At 32.0% G+C, this 20407-nt stretch overlaps 1 protein-coding gene across 1 annotated transcript; it reads left to right on the top strand.

Moving 5' to 3' along the window:
- Positions 1 to 7210: 7210 nt before the first annotated feature.
- On the top strand, positions 7211 to 18748 carry LOC139522964 (stomatin-like protein 1). The gene is made up of 10 exons (XM_071316651.1): positions 7211 to 7322; positions 8491 to 8777; positions 9274 to 9377; positions 10060 to 10126; positions 10769 to 10851; positions 11678 to 11881; positions 12457 to 12512; positions 13228 to 13334; positions 15370 to 15606; positions 16375 to 18748. The coding sequence occupies exons 2-10, from the start codon at positions 8582 to 8584 to the stop codon at positions 16608 to 16610; spliced, it is 1290 nt and encodes a 429-aa protein (XP_071172752.1). The 5' UTR covers positions 7211 to 7322; positions 8491 to 8581; the 3' UTR covers positions 16611 to 18748.
- Positions 18749 to 20407: the final 1659 nt, after the last annotated feature.

Genomic DNA, 20407 nt, shown 5'->3' with positions numbered 1-20407 from the left:
ATGTTCCCTATGATGTGCTGTAATGTGTTGCTACTCTGTTGCCGAATTACTGTCAAAGATGGCCACCTGGATTTACTAATAAATCATGGGGTTAATGTTAAACAAAATTTGGTTAAAAAAAAGAGCATAGGTGTAATTTCCAGCTTTTGGCTTTGATCTCTGAAACTTAAACATTTAGAACAGATCTGACATGGTCTAAAAATCTTTATCATGTCAAGATTGTCTGCCCTAAAATGTTTAGACGAATCAGACAATATGTTGCCCCTGAATAGGATTTTTTTGCAGTTTCTGGTTATTATCTTAAATATAATCATAAGAGATTTACTGTTAACAGCAGTTTAAATGTGTACAGCAAAGAATGATCTACAACTAAGTCAATAAGATCATTTGTTTTCAACAAAGTTTTGCATAAGATTGCCGTATTATTAAAAAAAACGTTTTCAACTACAAGTTCACACACAGAACAACAACTCCAATTGAAACAGTTTCCTAAAATCATTTTTTAGCTCGACTTGGCCAAATACAAAGGGCCAAGTGAGCCTTTCTCGCCACTTGGCGTCCGCCGCCCGAAAAATAGAGCATAGGGGTAAAATGCAGTTTTTTGGCTTATATCTCTGAAACCAATTTTAGAGCAAATCTGACAAAATGTTCATCAGGTTACGAACTATCTGCCCTGAAATTTTCAGATTAATCAGACAAGTCTTTGTTTGGTTGCTACCCCTGAATTAGTAATTCGTAAAGGAAATTTTGCGGTTTTGGGTTATTATCTTTAAAAATGTTATTCTAGATCGAAATAAACTGTAAACAGAAATAATGTTCAGCAAAGTAAGATCGACAAATAAGTTAACATGACCAAAATGGTCACTTGACCCCATAAGAAGTTATATTGCCCTTTAAAGACAGTTTATATTATTATATTTAACCATTTTTCGTAAATGTTTGTAATCATTTACAAAAGTCTTCTCCTGAAACAACTGAGACAAATTTAACCAAACTTGGCCACAATCCGCATTAGGGTATATAGTTAAAAAAAAAAAAAGTGTTCGATGATCCTGCCTGACATCCAACACGGATGACAAGGCTAGAATTAGAAATTAAGGGAAAATGCAGTTTTTGACTTATATCTCTCAGATACTACAGCAAAAGTATAACGGTTGCATTATTTAATGCATCAATTGTAAATAAAAATACCAGGTGAGCGAAACAGGCTCCTTGGAGCTTCTAGTTCTTTACCGTGTTCACATTGCAAATTAAAAGCAATATGTAGCATTTACGTAGTCGGCTCATAAACACTTTAACCAGTATGCCTACTCTTGACGTTTTAATGTTAAATAAGGAGGCAATGATCTACCAGAGACCAAAATGACGTAGGTGTGAGCAAATATAGCACAGTGTCGGACCACAAACTCACTAACTTCAATTTAGAACAGAGTAGCCCTAACCTTAACAAAAATGGTATTTGTGATATCATTTTGTACTTAAACTAACAAACAAATTTGCAGAAATGAAAACGTTTGGCGAAAGAGAAATATATGCAGACCATTTTGAGCGTACATGTGCTTCTCCATGAATTATTATTATTATATACTAGCATATAGAAAATTAAGAATATTGAGAATATTGAGAATAAAGCGCTTCATAGAATACTTTTTCAGAAAACCAGGGGTTATTTTCAGTGGTAGTTGACTTTCGAACAGTGGTATTGTTTACATACATGTGACAAATCAGAATATACCTCGACCAGTATCATATCTTATCTGTTAAAAGTGTATCTTAAAGTAGTCTTCGCCGGGATGATTAAAAGCCCTTAAAAGGACACTAGTTACGAGAAATATATAAAATGAATACATCACGATTTTTTTTTCGTGTTCAATCATTAATGAAAGTGAAATAGTGAAATAATAATTCCCTTTAAGCAGCCAGTATGGCCAAGTTCAATTTTGTCAAAACATGGAAGTAATATTTAAATATTACTTCCATGGTCAAAATAAGCTACTAGTATATAATATCGATGATGAATTATTCATTTGCAAGTGAACAATTCGACCTCATTTGATCCGTATTCATGTGAACTTCAATTTAACCCCTTAGCTAGAGATGGATTACGCATGATGTATGCGTGTTCAGTTATTAAAAGAAAAGAATGTCAATATTGAAAGTGAAACAAAGATTGACTTATTATAATTCGATCCACACAAAAAAATCATTCTTATACAGGTAAAATCGAAAATTAATCTTTTTTTTTTTTTACCAATAACATGAAATCTATTATAACTAAGCAATTAAACTAAGCAATAACACTCATATTACCCCTCATAGAGGAAAAGGTTGGTGTGGTGAATAAAACAAACCCATCAATCTAACAAATTTAACACACTACATGACTTCGGTGTCGTCAAAAACATACAGGTTCACTCAGTTTGTGGTTCAAGATCTTTAAGGCATGATTTAAAACGTTTCCAAACTTTCATGGATTGTTTGAAAATTGAAGCAGGGACACATAAATATTAGTTATGCTGTTCCCATGCAGCTTGAACAAGGCTTTTTCATAAATAATGACAGTGTCCAGAGCAATATTTTGAAAATATATTTTTAAACATTTCCTCTTATTTACTGGTAAATGGACCTAGTTTCTTTTGAAATTACTTATAGATGCAGTCTATTGTTAAAGTTTTCCGGACAGGCGTACTCAAAACTACAGGATTTTTTTCCAAATAATAGTTGAACAGAAGTTTTCAAATGACGGTTTCTGTAGTCATATTTTGAAAATAATTATACTGATAGATGGATTTTTTTTTCCAGTTCAGATTTACCTGAAGACCAAATAAACTTGGTTGGACAGAAGATTCTTCATAATAAATTAATATGACAGCCTCTTTATTTTGTGTAAATATAAATTGTAAAAGAAAGAGGCAGTATCAGTCTGAGACTGCTATGTTACATGTATATATTTTTATAACCATGTTTCCATACTTGTTCTAAATCACCTTTAATTATTAACAATCAGTTGCATGTGGTGTTTGTGTGGATATTGTATGAACTGTATGATTTGTGTTGACCTAACTAGTAAGTTCTATATGGGCCCTTTAATTTTTAGGAATATATAGCCAGACTATTTGTTGGGTATCAAATGAAGATTCAAGTCGGTATAAAGTTTAACAATTTGATAAACGATCCAACAAGAATATCCCTTATCGAAAAAAAAGCCCTGCGGCATGTTTGCTGCAAACGCAACCATTTTACCATGCAAATGAAGTTTGCGGCAAGCTTGCTGCAAACATAATTATGCAAACTAGATTTGCCGCAAGCTTGCGGCAAACATTTTTTATTATTTTAAACTTTCTGGCAATCTTACGGCAAACATAATCATTGATGTTTCTGCAAACTTGACGCAAGCTTGCAGTAATGTTTGCCGGAAGTTTGCAGCTAGCGGCAAACATCTGCAAACACCATTTTCTGTGTTTCTGCAAACTTTTTGTTTGCCGCAAGCTTTTTGCAAGTTTGCGGCAAACAATTCAGTTTCATAAGGGATATACGATGTTACAATATTACAATATTGAGTCTGGTCTTTACGGTTTAAGGACCTATCCAAAACTGAATATAAATTATTTCTCAGAAGTATATAAAACAGAATAATAAAGAAATACATGTAACTACGGATTAAGCAATTATTGTCCATTGTCCAGATAATCTGCTAAAACTGTCTTTGACACGTAGATACGAAGTCTATTATCGGATTAGTACACGGCCGACACTCGGCTAACCGAGAGATTGGTCGGTTAATCTATATTGAGTATGCGGCTATATCGGCGGTTGGTCTGTTAATAGGGTTGGCTAAAGTCTGTTAATCAGATGTTATCGAGAAAATCATTGCAAGGTCAGTATGTTTCATTGTATAACTTTTTAATTATATTTATATCATAAAAACTATTTATGTCTGACAAAACGATTTGGAGTACTGAATCCAGTGGTGTAATTATTTTTTTTCTAGCTTCAATAAACGATCTATAAAATGAAAAGGCGAGTTACTCATCAGTAAATTTATACACATTTTACACACACACAATGTACACAAAAATGACAAGTTGGTTGAGTTTACTTGCATGCAATATTTTGAACATCGAAAAAAGACAGGCATTATGTTTGTTTACCATATTAACATTAATATGTGAAAAATCTACACGAAAAACTGTATTTTGGTGACATAAATCAATTTTTGATAAAAATGTGGTCTGTTAATGGGTCGGATGTATAAAACCCGGTCTGTTAATTGGTCTGTTAAGAGTTATGAATGACATTACAAGTATAATTTAATTTTTTAAGTCATTATTTAAAATCAAGTGTGATCTAATCACTTCAAGTTGCTACTTGATCTTAATCTACAATAAACTATGGTGATATGTTGCCATTGATGCATCTGATATTACATGCATTGTATCATCACATTAAGTTCCCACACGTTTTCCTAAAGTACTGATAAATCGATTGGTAGTTACTTTGTAGTGATCATTCATCGCGGAAAACTCAAATTAAACGTTTAATATTATAAGACCATGTGTAACATATGCATAATGTAGTTTTCACTTTTATTTTTTTTTTATCAAATGAACTGAAATATGTTTATAATGCAAACAAATATAGACAAGACTTTCAACATCAACCTTTCTCTACACCACCGTGAAGTTCACTCAATAGAAAAAAACAAGCACGTTTGAGGACTGCGAGTCGGCTAAATGACCTACGATATCATACATGTAGGTATACATCATTACTCGAAAAATAAAATTAATATTATGCATTTATTATGATTTCCAGGAATATAAATTTTTCTTTTTGTTACACATTAAATCAGCACCCAACACAAATATATAAAAATCTTACTAATGTCAATTTCTTGTTTAGAACCACGTCTTACCAACGATTAGAAAACAACGGTGATTCCGTACTTGGTACAGACATTTCCTTAGGCGGCAGAAAATGAGAATGATGACTTGGTACAAAAGACAATACATACCGGAAATAAACTCCTTATAGATACCAGAATTGAAATTTTATATTTACGCCTTATATTTACGCCAGACACGCGTTTCGTCTACGAAAAACTCATCAGTGACGCTCGAAAAAAAATGTTTAAAAGGCCAAATAAAATACGAAGTTGAAAAGCATTGAGGAAACACTACTAATGCCGGCGTCACACATCAGCGTATAACTCCGGCGTGTTCAAAATCATTTACGCTGCCAATACGCTAGTAATTTTGGATGCATTTAACCTGTCAATCATATTTGTAACGTGTGCAAAACGAGCTTTAGGTGTGTATTGGGCGTACTAGAAGCGTACCTAAGCGTTTATCCGGCGTTCAAGAAACGTATGTTGGCGTATGTTGTATGCTGCATAAACATTTCCTCGGGTTGTAGCCTTCATCAAGCGTATTAAATTTCCTTCATTGGCTAGGGGTATAAGAGGATGGTTGATATCTCATAAACATGTTTATCCCCGCGGCAATTTTGCGCCTGTCCCAAGTCAGGAGCCTCTGGCCTTTGTCAGTCTTATATGATTTTTAATATTAGTGTCTTGTGTATAATTCGGAGTTTATTATGACGTCCATTATAACTGATCTTGTATACATATTTTTAAGGGGCCAGCTGAGGGACGCCTACGGGTGCGGGAGTTTCTCTCTACATTGAAGACCATTGGTGGCCTTTGTCTGTTGCCTGCTCTATGGTCGGGTTGTTGTCGCTTTGACACATTCCCCATTTCCTTTCTCAATTTTACCTTTGTATTTCGACGTACTTCAAACTTATGCAACGCACTTTGAACGATTGCTAAGCGTTCATATGACGTGCAACTAACGTAAACCGACTTTGTCAATTTTCTCTGTACGTTTGGTGCACGCCGGTCTATACGCCAATGTGTGTGCTGCCGGCATAAGGTAATCTATTCCTGAGGTAGAAAAGCCTTAGTATTTCAAAGAAAACGCATTGAATTTAACCAGCTGCATTGCAACACATTACAGATTCATAGAATTACAGACTTTGAACAGACAAAAAAAAGGCTGATTGATAACTTGGCGTAAATAATAAATTCGTGAGAATTCGAGATGCCAATCAGTCCATATAACGCTATATTGAAGTGACACACCCTTCAATGAAATGCAAAGAAATAAAATTAAAATAAAAGTTCTCTTTCTATAAGGATACTGTTGCACCGTATTGTAATTCTTTCGTCACAAGTACATCTCATTTTTTTCAATGTGAAAATATAAACTAAAGGTAGTAAGACTATTGTCGTGGCTAAATAACTCTTAACTGACACGATTTAAATTGTCCAACCCATTAACAGACTGTTTCCCCTAATATTCATTAAAATGTGGTATTACTCAACTTATATAACAATTATGAAATATTTATCAATGACAATTATTTTTTTAGAACCAAAGTAGTATTTTGTGTCCTTTAAATCATATCTAAAAATGTTTTTTTAGCCTTTTATCCAAAATATTGCTATGCGTACAAGCATAAAATTCACATACTTGCGCGACGCCTTTTCGTTTTACTTAAAACTGCGCAGGCTATGCATTTTGTTTACTGGTGGAAAATGTTCTATGATAGATATCATTTTGTCAGACACTTTTCTTTTTTTTAAGTGGTTCTCATAATATGCCAAAAATCTGTATATTTAACAGAGTTTAATATTAAATTGTGAGTTTTACTCTTAACAGACGTATAACCAACCCGATTAACAGACCAACCGCCGATATAGCCGCATACTCAATATAGATTAACAGACCAATCTCTCGGTTAGTCGAGTGTCGGCCGTGTAGTAGAAACATACATTTTTAACCAAAAGATAATTGTGTGGGAATACTTGAGTTCACAATGACAATTAAAAGATATGATAATTAGAGTCAGAAATATCATAGTCCAAACAGAGACATATAATTGTATTATATGTCTCTGGTCCAAATAATGATTATTTTTTCAGTTACATGATTTAATTTTTATTATTTTCCAGAATTTTTCGGAATAATGATGCACGAGTTAAGATTTTTAGGTTTTTTTTCTTAAATTTATAAAAAAAAATGTACAGAATTAATTGATAATATTACAAAAAATAGAGAAAACAAATTCTCTTTGACACTTTCCCCATTTCCATTCTCAATTTTATTAGTCCGTACCGAAAATTGCAAACCGAAACCGTCTTCGATATTTTAATCATTTTCAAACTTCCGGTTTGTAATTTCAACAGGGTATGTGGAAATTTTGCTGTTTTGCAAGCAGACACTTGACATGCACAATTTTCTTAAGGCTGGTATAATATAAAAGTAAGTCAACTATTACACATAAACAGACTCGAGGAAAACCCACTTGAAAATCACCCCACACTTAACACTGTTATTGTTAATCGCCCGACTTTTTCACCATCTCTCCCAAATTTTGTTTACCAACTCACTCACTTAATGAAAAAGGGTAAAATCTCGTTGAATATAGATCTGAAAAATTGCCCCACATATGAAAAGGGTTAAAATCCTGCAGAAAACAGGTCTGCCAACTCTGTCCACTTATAAAAAATTGAAAATGTCCAGATGAAATCAGTCATGCCAGTTCTCACTAATTTGGCAATTAGCGTTAAGAATAATAATTTAGTGACAAGAAGACTAATCTGCGACAAGAAAGTTAATAATCTATCAACATTGAGCAATAAATATAAATTTATACAAAAAGTCAATATTTATAGTACTAAACATGATAAACAATAAGCATGACACATTTTAGAATTATATATATAGCAAAATGTGAATTGTTACATTTATTCATCATATCAAAAGTCCATTACTAGACTTGTAATGAACTTCTGATCATATGCATTTATTCAAAAATTACTTTTCCTGTCATATTATATAATATGACTTGTGTTTTAGAACAATTATATATTCATACCACATTTTTCAAGTTCCTCAATTTTCAAATATCTAATACATAATTTTATTTTATTTTAAGTTCACGTCCTTTAATGATTGAAAGGGGAAGACATCTTTTAAAATATTCCTAGAGAGGAAAGATACTGTCCTGTCTAAAAAAACGGGGAAATTGAGATAGAACAACATTTCTTATTAAAATGTAATAGATATAGCTCAAAGCGAGAAATATTAGAAAATAAAATAAATGTTATATTTCAAATACAGCGTAACATTACCGTTGATGAAAAAATCTCTATTGGTCAATAATAGCTCAGCATTATTACTTAGACTGTCTTCCTCTTTCATATCAGAGTGTCTAAATATAAGAAATAGTGAACTTAAGTTATATATATGATACATCATTTTGTAACTTCATAATTTAGCATGATATGTTATCATGGAACCTTTCATTCTACCATGTCAATTATTATAGTTGTATGTAATGCCATAGGTCTTAACCATTTATTGTTAATGAGTTTGTGCCAATGAAAATATTTGTATTTGTATTTGTATTTGTATTTTTTATTTTCAGATTAACTAGTCATGAAGGATACAAGGATTTGTTAAGAGTTTATTCTAAAATACATTTAGTTAAACAATATAGAAAATATCACTGACTGACAATGAATGCCAAATATAGTCGTTTACCGAGTTCTGATCCCTTGGAGGAAGTAAAACTTGATTTTGGATCTGCATTTTCTTACAGTAATAATCAAATGTCTGACAATTATGGTTTGCCATCAACGGAAGAATATAAGTCAGCATTTACCTATAAAGATTGGACACCACAAAATAAAACGGATATTAGATATGTAAAAGGTACAAATACATTGTAGTATAAACAAATACAAGTATCAGTATTCATTAATTATGTCTCAGCTGGTTCAGCAGAGTTTGTAAGGCAATTATACATAAGTAAATAAACTCATCATAGATACCAGGATTGAAATTATATATTCGTCGAGACACCCACTTCGTCTGCGAAAGACTCATCAGTGACACTTGAAGAAATAAACCACATTAAATTGTTTGTTCACTCTGTATAATTCATGAATAATTTGGTCAACAAACCATGGTAGTGGGCATAGTTACCAATTTTTCCAGCAGATATGGAGTGTAAATTTTTGCCTATTGAAACATATTCATACCATGTTAAGGCTACTTAGCTGAAAAAAATATGTACAAAAACTTTCATACTTTGTAGGATTTTTGTTAATTTCATTATAGCATATTAATTTGTTTTGCTGATTTCAGTATTGTAGAGTTATATAGAAAGGACATCAATTTATAAGCAGATTTGTTTTGTTATTTACAGTAAAACCAAGTTGTTTTTCACAGACTTGTCATTGGATATTAACTGGCCTGGCAATAATTCTTGTCATATTAACCTGTCCTGTGTCGTTATGGTTTTGTATCAAGGTAAGTCGTACCTATGAATTATTCTCAATTTAATTAGTTTTGTGAAAGACCAATTACAATATTGTATAAAGAAAAAAAGATGTGGTATGCTTGCCAATAAGATAACTATCCACCAAAGTTCACATGTAGTTGATGTAAGTTATAATAGGCAACAGTACTGCTGTTAACAACTAGAAAAACTTTCACCCATACTGTTAAGTCAGCTTTAAAAGGTGGAACAAAAACATGAGAATCAATTCAATTGGGAAAACATTTTTAATACAAAACCATTTATCACCCCCCACCACCACCAAAAAATTATAACAGACGTAAACCAACTATAATGACTGAATAACAGGCTCCTTGAGTCCTTCTATGACCTAGAAAAGGCACAAAAATAAATATAAAAGTCCTTGTTTATAAGCTTTATACGGTTGCTTATTTAAGTAATTGTGTTAGGTAATCATGGTAATTGAAATTGAAAAAAACCCAAAGAATCAGGGATAGAATGTCGGTACTTGTTGCTGACCTGTATATTATTTATATATATAAGAATTTTGAAGCAAAATAATGCTGATTGATGTTTTGGTACAGGAACTTCCTTCTAATTTTTTAATACCAGTAGTTTAAATAAAGATGTAAAAAGTCATTAATCTGGCTAGTTTTGGTAAATGATTTTCTTTAATATAAATTTTTATTTCAGAAAGTATCACATTATGAAAGGATTGTTATTTTTAGACTTGGCAGGATGCGTCCTGTAAAACAGCAAGGTATGCATTATAGAAAACAATAATATTAGCATTTAGGATGTACTTAAGTGAGGTTTTGGAATAAGTGTCAGATGTTCGAACTCTTTGGCTTTTTCCATATTAATAGCTCATAAAAGGTCATTTACTAAAATTTAAGCAGATTCTTAATTTCTTTTCTTCGATTTGAGACCAAAATAGTACCAATGCAAATATAAGGTAAAAGTTTGAGTCAGCCTTTTCCAGCCATATATTAAAAATCAAATATCAAAAAGGAGCTCCATGACCTATCAATATTTTTAGCCTATTTTGTTCCTTAACTAATGCTCTTGTGACTTATAGTATCAATTTTAAGTTCTTGATTTTTTAGAAACATTTATTGTAACCAACTTGTACCCCATGATGTTTGCTGTTCCAATTTGTTTCCAAACATAACATTACAGTGTTTTACAGGAATCTAAAGACAGGCTTCACCTGACAACTGTTACATAGAATGTAAAACTTTTTACAATAATTAACATATTTTGAAACTCCTAAAATAATGGATAGATTAAGATTATATTAACAGATTATTGGCTGTTGAAGAACACAGATAAAATTGGTATTCCATGAATAAAGGTGAATCAACATTTAAGTGAAATTAAGTAAATTTTGTTTTTGTTTTAGGTATAGTGTTTATTTTACCATGTGTAGACAAAATAGAAAGAGTAGATTTACGCATCAGAGCATTTAATGTTCCACCTCAGCATGTAAGTTTTAATTATAGTTAAACCATGTATCATGTACAGAAAAATAAAAATAAGTCAGTCTTCATAACAGAACTTTGAATGTCCAGCCACATTAGTATGACTAGATTTAAATGAGACATTGATAAATTTCCTTCTTTTTTGTACAGATGTATTGGAATACATCTGTAACCACAAATCGAAGCTAGGGATGTTATTGGTTACATAGCGTGTAGGTGACCTAATACAATATATATGGTGACAATAAATTCCATATGGGGTGAGAGCGAAGTTTGAATCCTCATATGGAATTTTCTTACCCCACATACATAGTATTAGGTCACTAGCATGTTATGTAAAGAATTTATCTTACCGAATATCTTAACATGTGGTATTTGACTAGTGGCTATCAAAGGGATTAAGCCTTCAATATCTTTTGTATGAAGAACCTACTTCCATTGGTCTATACAAAAACAAATGCCAACAACAAAAACGTGTTAGCTTTAAATGTATTTTATGAATTTATTTCATTTGGTCATCAACAATATCTTTGTCTGTTGAAACCTTTTTTTCCTCAATACTGTGTTGTTTTTCAAAGGGACATAACACCACTACTAACTGTGTATTGAAATAAGCCCCGCCTACTTACTTATATGGACTTGAAATGTATAGGAGGTAAGATAAATACATTTACAGCAATGCTCATTGAGAATGGTGATGTAAATTGTTATACCTAGTCTAAAGTGACAGCCACCCACTCTGCACTTAAAAGAAGAACCATTGCAATAACTTGACGTTTACGTATGAATAGAATTATGTTAGATTGATTGAGCATATAATTATTTTTCAGCTAATAACCCATGACCGAGGACTGATAGAAGTTGGTGCAGATATTTATTATAAGATAACATCAGTGGAGAGATACATCACTGGTATACAAGACATGAATCATTCGCTCAGGATACTTGTTCAATCGTCCTTGAAAAATAATTTTGTTCAGAAAACACTGCATGACATAGAAACTGATAAATTAGGTATCACTGGTGAAATTTTGGTAAGTTTATTATTATTTATATTATTATTTTTCATTACTAGATAACTCAAACTGAAACAAACAAATTTAAATGTTTATTTTAAGTTTTAAAAACAAAAGAAAGTGAAAAATGACAAAATATGATATTGTGACAAGGGAGATAATTTAAGAGTATTGCAATAAGGGAGATAACATATTGGTAAGTAACACAACAAATGTAGACGAAACGTGCGTCTGGCGTACTAAATTATAATCCTGGTACCTTTGATAACTATTAACAACCTTGACTGGCTATACAGCCCTTGCACAGTCGGTAACTAAGTACAGAAGATGTGCAAAGTAGCTAAACTATTATAAAAAAGAGCACTTCACTTATGGGTCATAAGAAATTCAAACAATAATTGCAAGTTAGAATTTTGTATGATCAAAATATAAAAATATGGTTTTTATATTTGCTTGTTTTTTTAATTAATCAGAGGATAATTTTAGAGATGAGATATTTGGAAAAAGTTTAAAATATATTCACAAATTATCAAAATAAAAAGATTAAATGAAATGCATGTTAAAATGAATTCCTTTCTATATTTTTTTCTCAGGAAGGAAGCAACAAAACTTGTAAAAACTGGGGAGTTGTGATTCATGAGGTCAGAATGTAAGTGATTATTAAAGTTATATGTAAGATAAGATTGTAAAAGAGAGACAAAAGATACCAGAGGTACATTCAAACTCATAAGTCGAAAATAGACTGACAACGCCATGACTAAAAAAGAAAAAGACCAACAGACAAACAATTATACAGTGAACACAACATAGCAACACAAACCTCATAGAAAATTGGGTGTGATCTCAGGTGCTCCCCAAGGGTAAGCAGATCAGTAGGTCACATTCAAGAAAATGGGGTTGTGTTAGTGTTATTGGAATTTTTTTTGAAATGGTTATTTTGTAGAATTAAATATCAAGAGCAACCATACCTAAATCATTCAACAATATTTGACTGGCAAAAACATCTTTGCTTATCATCAATTTTGATAAGGTTTTTACTGATAACAAATAATATGGAAATTTCTTAAATGTATGATAGGAAAATGGCAATATTGTAAGACCAAATTCAAATATTTGTATGTCAATATCTGAAATACTTATAAAATCTATTCATGTGTTCAAAAAAAATCCTTTTCCATTTAAGATATAACATATCATTTATGGTGAGCTTACAAATAATATGATACATGAAATAGGGTAAATCTAGTTGTGTTATAGTAAATAAATATTTTTCAGACACTGTGGTATTCTCCAGTATCTCTGTTATCATTCTAGTCATGTTTTTCAAGAAACTAAAACAATCATGATTTGAATCTTTATTCCAGATCACCCATAAAAGTATTAAAGAGGCCAGAAAGCAATTCAGGAATGCCAGCTGGTCTTCCTCAAACTTTCCAACAGCTAGCCTCAGCATTTCTTCAGGCTTCAGCAAGTAAGTTTTAGATTTTCCTTATAGTCCTCAAAATATTATACAGTAGCATAGAAATGTTTCTTTTCAATTTGAATAAATGAGTACCAGTATACATCAGTGAATTAAAAAGCCAAAAATAAAATCAAAACCATTTAGTGGTCGACTATAGTCTTCAACGTTAACTATAGACAGGTGTCTATAAAATATGTTAAGATCTAAATCATCCAGAGTGTAACTGTCCTTTGATATATATAAAATTTTAACTTCTTATTATTTAACAAAAGTTTTTAATGATCATAGCCAAAATATTTGCCTGTGAAAACCTTTTTCTTTCCTAGATATAAATATTGTTTGGACATATAAACTAACTTGTCTTTTTGTATTTGTAAATGTGGTGTGTTGGCCAAAGAGAGAACTAAGCACTAAGGGTGATAGGACAAGAAACATAACTGCCTATTAAGTTTACTTTATTTGTGTTTGTGATAATATTAGGAGGTATGGTTTAGTTGTAAATAAGAAAACTATCAAACAAAGACCAAAGGACTAGGATGTAAACAAATACATGTAATTGAAAGAGCAAAACACATACCATCAAACAAGCAATTCTTTTAGATCAGATGTTACTAAGTTGCAAAACTTGTGTTCGATCCATTTGTCATATTTTTTAAATTAAACAAACTATTAAAGGCCTCCTGTAAAAAATGTGAAACAATTTAAAAGAGGAAACCAACTGCCTGCTTTTAGCTATTAATACAAAGCAAAACACAATATGACATAGGGCAACAACCACACTATAGCTTATAAAAAAGAAGATGTGGTATGATTGCCAATGAGACAACTCTCCACAAGAGACCAAATTGACACAGAAATTAACATGTATATGTCACCGTATGGCCTTCAACAATATGCAAAGCACATACCGCATAATCAGCTATCAGTGCTCTAGCTAGAAATCAAAGGGGCAGGGTGCCAGTGGAGGGCAGGGCACTTTTTATGATAAGAAAAGGCACTGCTCATTTTTTTGTCTACGTTTCTGTGTGTATCACGAGTTAACGAATCTCTTTTATTTTTTACTGTATAGGTTTTTTTTTTTAAATAATGATTGCTTTTCAACTATAGTCTTTATTTCATTGTTTGTGTAGTTATGATGTAGTTAGTACATCTTCATCAACATATTATGTTTTTACAGTTTAACTTCACTCTACCCATTATCAAAGAATATGTGTTTTTTTTTTTTTTTTTTTTATCTATATAGGAATTATAGCTTATAATGATCTGACTCTAAGAGCATTACTAATTTAACAATGTTTAGAACATGGATTGCTAAAAGTATAATTATCAAGTAGAAATTGCAATATATATTTTTTAATATGTTCAAAGACAGTTAATATCTTTAAGGTAACATTATTATGTTATTATATATTCAATTGGTAATTTATTCCTTTTTTTGATACTGGATAATATTTTTGTAATAAGCTAAAACAGGGGAAGTAACTCCAAAATCAATTTCCACCACGTTTGGGTCAATTAAAAACTGTGCTTGTCGCTAACAAGTTGAGATGGAAGGCATTTCTGTAAAGACATAGTTTTATTTTGATGACTTAAATTCAATTCTAAAGTCATGAAAGTCTTCATTTATACACTCTTCCATTGAGACTTGCCTACCCAAGCTAAACACACTCGCTGACACATTCATCAAAAGTATGACAAAAAGATACATTGTCCTAATTAAATTACCTAGTTATTAACACCTTTGAAGTCTTTATCATTGTAATTGATTGTAATGACATGATTAACCTGGGGGCAATCACATAGGTGTCATATATGTAATTAACTTGGAGATCAGAAATCGATGAAACAAAATTTTACCAAAACGGCACAAGATAATTTTGGAAAATGACGTCAGGGCAGAAGGGCGCGGATGAAGGCACCCAGGGCGCGACTGAGGGCACCAGGGCATGGCGCCCTTCTATTTTGGGCTAGCGAGACCACTGGCTATAAAAGGCCCCGAGATGACAAAGTAATTAGTTTATTTCTATCTATATAATCTTTGTAGGTGGAGATGCAACAAACGGGCCATTACCCATAATTCCAGAGGCTGTGACAATACTTCCTGACAGTGGGGCAGCTGGAGTTGATGATGCCCTACTCCACAATATCCCCACCCCCAGGGAATTTATAGGACTCATCAAAACAGTGCTATCAGAATCTATGGTCAGAAGTATCGGCTCTGTTTATATGTTCCAGCTCAGTGGACAGGAGGGTGGTGTCTATTATTTAGATTTGAAAAATGGTGAGGTTTTTATTTTTAAGAATAATACAAAAATAGCAAATGTCAAGACAGCATCAAAAAATCTTTTGTATAAGAAAAAAACAAACTTATTTAGTTACTATTTTTAATGCTATAAAATCTCCTTGTGTCAAAAATTTTATTTTTAGAAAACTATAATTAGTTAAGGTAATTTGTAAAGCCAAATATTACTATGTATTTCTTCCCATAACCTTTAAGTTGATTTGAAATAATAGTTTGATATATATTCTTATGCAACAAAGTTTGTAACATTCATTTTGATTGGATAAGGTCAATAATTTTCATGGAATCAATATTTATTAACGATGCTTTGGAACGTAAGTGTAAGCTCAGACGTTATATGACAGATTTTTAAAACATGTTTTAATGTTGTTTTTTGTCAGTTTCATTAAAATGGAGATAACAATATTTAATTTAAGTTTTGACAGTACCAGTTGATGATTTGATGGTCGCAAATACCCGTTTACTGTCTCCGGTAATGTGTCGCCAGTAAACTTAATTTGCACCATTCAATCACCAATTCATGTCGTTGGAGCTGAAAATAAAATACAGTTATCTCCTAATTTTAAACCTTTAAAAAAAAAGTTGAAGGTTAACCTAGTGTAGCAGATTCAAAGAAAGAAAATTATGAGATTGTGTAACTATGAGGGTCCTCTTTCAGACAAATACTCTTTACTTTTGAAAAAATGTACTCTTTTTTTTTTTGCCTGCCTTTATTGTCATGATTGTTGATAATTCTTTTTTATGTAGGTGGAGGAGATGCTGGCGAAGGCCTCCCACCTAATGGGGAACCAGACACTACACTAACATTAACAGTACCAGATATGCAAAGCATGTTTATTGGACAACTAAAACCATTACAGGCATACATGAGTGGTCGTCTCAAAGTGACAGGAGATCTGTCTGCTGCTACACAGCTAGGGGATGTTATCAAAACTGTGATGAAAAAAGTGAAAGAAGATAGAAAAGATGTTTTCATAGTTTAAGGACGAGGAGATAGTGTTTTTCTGTGATACCATGACAATCAAAGATGGCTTTGATAATAAAAAACAGAGATGCTTGGTTCAGTATATAGTGACAGCAAACCATTTGTGTGAAGATTAAGTGTGTTCCTTTATTCTATACTCTGTTATATCCTTGTTTTATCATCTCCATCATAGTTGAAATGTTATTAATTTTTATGTACAGTTTGGAATAAATCTATGTATGATCAGCTTTATGAAAACAGATATTTGACTTACAGCTTAGATCAGACATCTTGTGGCAAAATGTCTTATTGAAAATTTAAAATGTTATGATATCAGGATAAGGTAGTTTTGGCATTTATTGAAAGTTTATCCTTAATGCAGTCAATTTGAGGAAATGAAGTAAAGACACATTCAAATAAATGTTAACAATATTACTGATACATGTATCTGTCAGACTGCTAACTGTCTGGTCAAACCTTAAGTTTTATATATTTTATATGAGTGTATTTACAATACTTAATATTTTTGGGATTTTTATGCCCCACCTACGATAGTAGAGGGGCATTATGTTTTCTGGTCTGTGCGTCCGTTTGTCCGTCTGTCTGTCCGTTCGTTCGTCTGTCTGTCCGTTTGTTCGTCCGTCTGTCCCGCTTCAGGTTAAAGTTTTTGGTCAAGGTAGTTTTTGATGAAGTTGAAGTCCAATCAACTTGAAACTTAGTACACATGTTCCTTATGATATGATCTTTCTAATTTTAAAGCCAAATTAAACTTTTGACACCAATTTCACTGTCCACTGAACATAGAAAATGAATGTGCATGTTTCAGGTTAAAGTTTTTGGTCAAGGTAGTTTTTGATGAAGTTGAAGTCCAATCAACTTGAAACTTAGTACACATGTTCCCTATGATATTATCTTTCTAATTTTAATGCCTAATTATATTCACGGTCCACTGACCATAGAAAATGAAAGTGCATGTTTCAGGTTAAAGTTTTTGGTCAAGGTAGTTTTTGATGAAGTTGAAGTCCAATCAACTTGAAACTTAGTACACATGTTCCCTATGATATTATCTTTCTAATTTTAATGCCTAATTATATTTTTTATCCAATTTCATGGTCCATTGAACATGGAAAATGATAGTGCGAGTGGGGCATCCGTGTACTTTGGACACATTCTTGTTTCTGCATCTTTTGGGCTGATATATGTTATGTTTATATGATATAATTTGTGATTATAGATAATTGTTTACAGTGTTTGTTTATCACTAGGTGCACCAATGTTCGAGCTTGTTCTTAAAGTCTTAGAGTCTGTAGTTTTTCTCCTATTTGGATGATAATAAAGACTGATGCATCACACTAGTCATTATGTAAAAAGCGAATTTTTATTTTTTAAAGATGTTTGCTGGTTTTATTTCCAACAGTTTTTATAATAATTTTTTTTTAAATGTTTGTTAAGAAACCATTGTATTTTTCAATATATTTGATGCATCAAATACAATACTGAAGAAATATTTCATCCATCCATCCATCTGTTCGGCTTCAGGTTAAAGTTTTTGGTCAAGGTAGTGTTTGATTAGGTTTAAGTCCAATCAACTTACAACTTAGTACACATATTCTTTCCAAGTTTGTAAGATTTGCAAACTATTCTGTTGATAAATCATTGTTAAATAGATTTCCTTGTCTCAGAACAAACATAATTTTTTTGTTTTTGTTTTAAATATGAAAAGACTAATTAATTCAAACTTTAAGAACACATATCATCTGATGATTTTTTTTTAACCTAAATGAATAATGTTGAAATGTCATAAATGAAATAACAATTAATATCATTTCCATAATGTAGTTCTGAATTTTTTTTGTAATTTTATTTTATTATTGTTGAATCATTGGTTTTGTTTAACTGTGCCATAACCGAAAATAAAAATAAAAAAAATACCAGAACTCTTTTCACAAAAATCAGATGATTGAAATTGATCATAAGATCATACAGGTCTTTTTATAGTGATTGATTGTCTTTGTTCTCAAACACTTCTAGACTGATAAACTAGTCTTTTGTTGTTGACAAATCACTTTTATTTATCGTGTATGATGTTAGTAGTCTTTTATTTAGTTATTTAATGTTTTTTCTTTTTTTTATAAATAAAACTTATTATTTATTGTATTTTAGAGTTTGAATTTCTAGCCTTTATATTTAGCGGTATTAACTATTTTGAAATACTTTCAGCTTTTTTTCTTTTTTTTTTAAAAAGATACTTGTTTATTCCAAATATTTCCTGTTTACAATTTCCTCAGTTGCCCAGGATGCAAACCGTGGATTCCCGTTTACATTTAAACCAACTGTCCGGGAAGCAGGAGGCTTAAATCTTTAATTCCTTGTCTGCAAGTGTCAGTTTTTCCATGAACTTATCTATTCAACATAGTGTGCTGCATTTTCAGATCAATTACTAATCCACTTCCTGTGTACCAAAATAATATAATGGCCATGTACAAGTTTTCTGTTGCACTTAGGAACTACAATTCAAGTCTTTCTGAACTTTGCAATCAAGCTTCATATAAGTATGTTATACGGTTTTCACATCGATTTCTCATCAACTTTCTGTGTACTGAACTTATAAACAGGAGTATCGTTTAGGAGTAAGAGCTCACAGCCAACTTATAAACAGGAGTATCATTAAGAAGTAAGAGCTCACGGCCAACTTATAAACAGGAGTATCGTGTAGGAGTAAGAGCTCACGGCCAGCTTATAAATAGGAGTATCGTTTAGGAGTAAGAGCTCACAGTCAACTTATAAACAGGAGTATCGTTTAGGAGTAAGAGCTCACGGCCAACTTATAAACAGGAGTATCGTGTAGGAGTAAGAGCTCACGGCCAACTTATAAACAGGAGTATCGTGTAGGAGTAAGAGCTCACGGCCAGCTTATAAATAGGAGTATCGTTTAGGAGTAAGAGCTCACAGCCAACTTATAAACAGGAGTATCGTGTAGGAGTAAGAGCTCACGGCCAACTTATAAACAGGGGGTATCGTTTAGGAGTAAGAGCTTACGGCCAACTTATAAACAGGAGTATCGTTTAGGAGTAAGAGCTTACGGCCAACTTATAAACAGGAGTATCGTTTAGGAGTAAGAGCTCACAGTCCAACATTAATTTAATGAAAAACAAGAAACTTGAATTAGCATAAAACAAGAATTTGTCCAAAGTACACGGATGCCCAACTCGCACTATCCTTTTCCATGTTCCATGGACCGTGAAATTGAGTAATAATCTAATTTGGTATTAAAATTAGAAAGATTATACTATAGGGAACATATTTACTAAGTTTCAAAGTGAAAGGACTTCAGCTTCATCAAAATCTACCTTGACCAAAAACTTTAACCTGAAACTCCCACTTTCATTTTCTATGTGAAATTGGGGTCAAAAGTCTAATTTGGCTTTATAAATTAGAAAGATCATATCATAAGCAACAAGTGTACTAAGTTTCAAGTTGATTGGACTTCAGCTTCATCAAAAACTACCTTGACCAAAAACTTTAACCTGAAAGGACACATAGACGAACGAATGGACGGATGAACCAACGCACGAACGGAGGCACAGACCGGAAAACATAATGCCCCTCTACTATGGTAGGTGGGGTATAAAAGCAAGACTTGTCTCATTTAAGGAAACACATTTACCCATCTGTCCAAAACAATGTTTGTTAACTATGATAATTAGCGTAAAAGCTTAAACAAGTATTGAAACCAAAATGTCAAAGCAAAATAAACTGTAAGATGTCAAGCAAGAATACACAAAAAGATTAACAAGAATACCCAAAAGAATAACG

Source organism: Mytilus edulis, chromosome 5 (assembly GCF_963676685.1).
Source record: "Mytilus edulis chromosome 5, xbMytEdul2.2, whole genome shotgun sequence".
Classification (NCBI taxonomy): Eukaryota; Metazoa; Mollusca; class Bivalvia; order Mytilida; family Mytilidae; genus Mytilus; species Mytilus edulis.
This window is presented reverse-complemented; position numbering and strand designations above follow the sequence as displayed.

Coding starts and splice junctions, on each gene's coding strand:
- LOC139522964 (XM_071316651.1), top strand. CDS start 8,582: ATGAATGCCAAATATAGTCGTTTACCGAGTTCTGATCCCTTGGAGGAA. Junction 10,852..11,677: donor TTAATGTTCCACCTCAGCAT/GTAAGTTTTAAT, acceptor ATTATTTTTCAG/CTAATAACCCATGACCGAGG. Junction 13,335..15,369: donor ATTTCTTCAGGCTTCAGCAA/GTAAGTTTTAGA, acceptor TAATCTTTGTAG/GTGGAGATGCAACAAACGGG.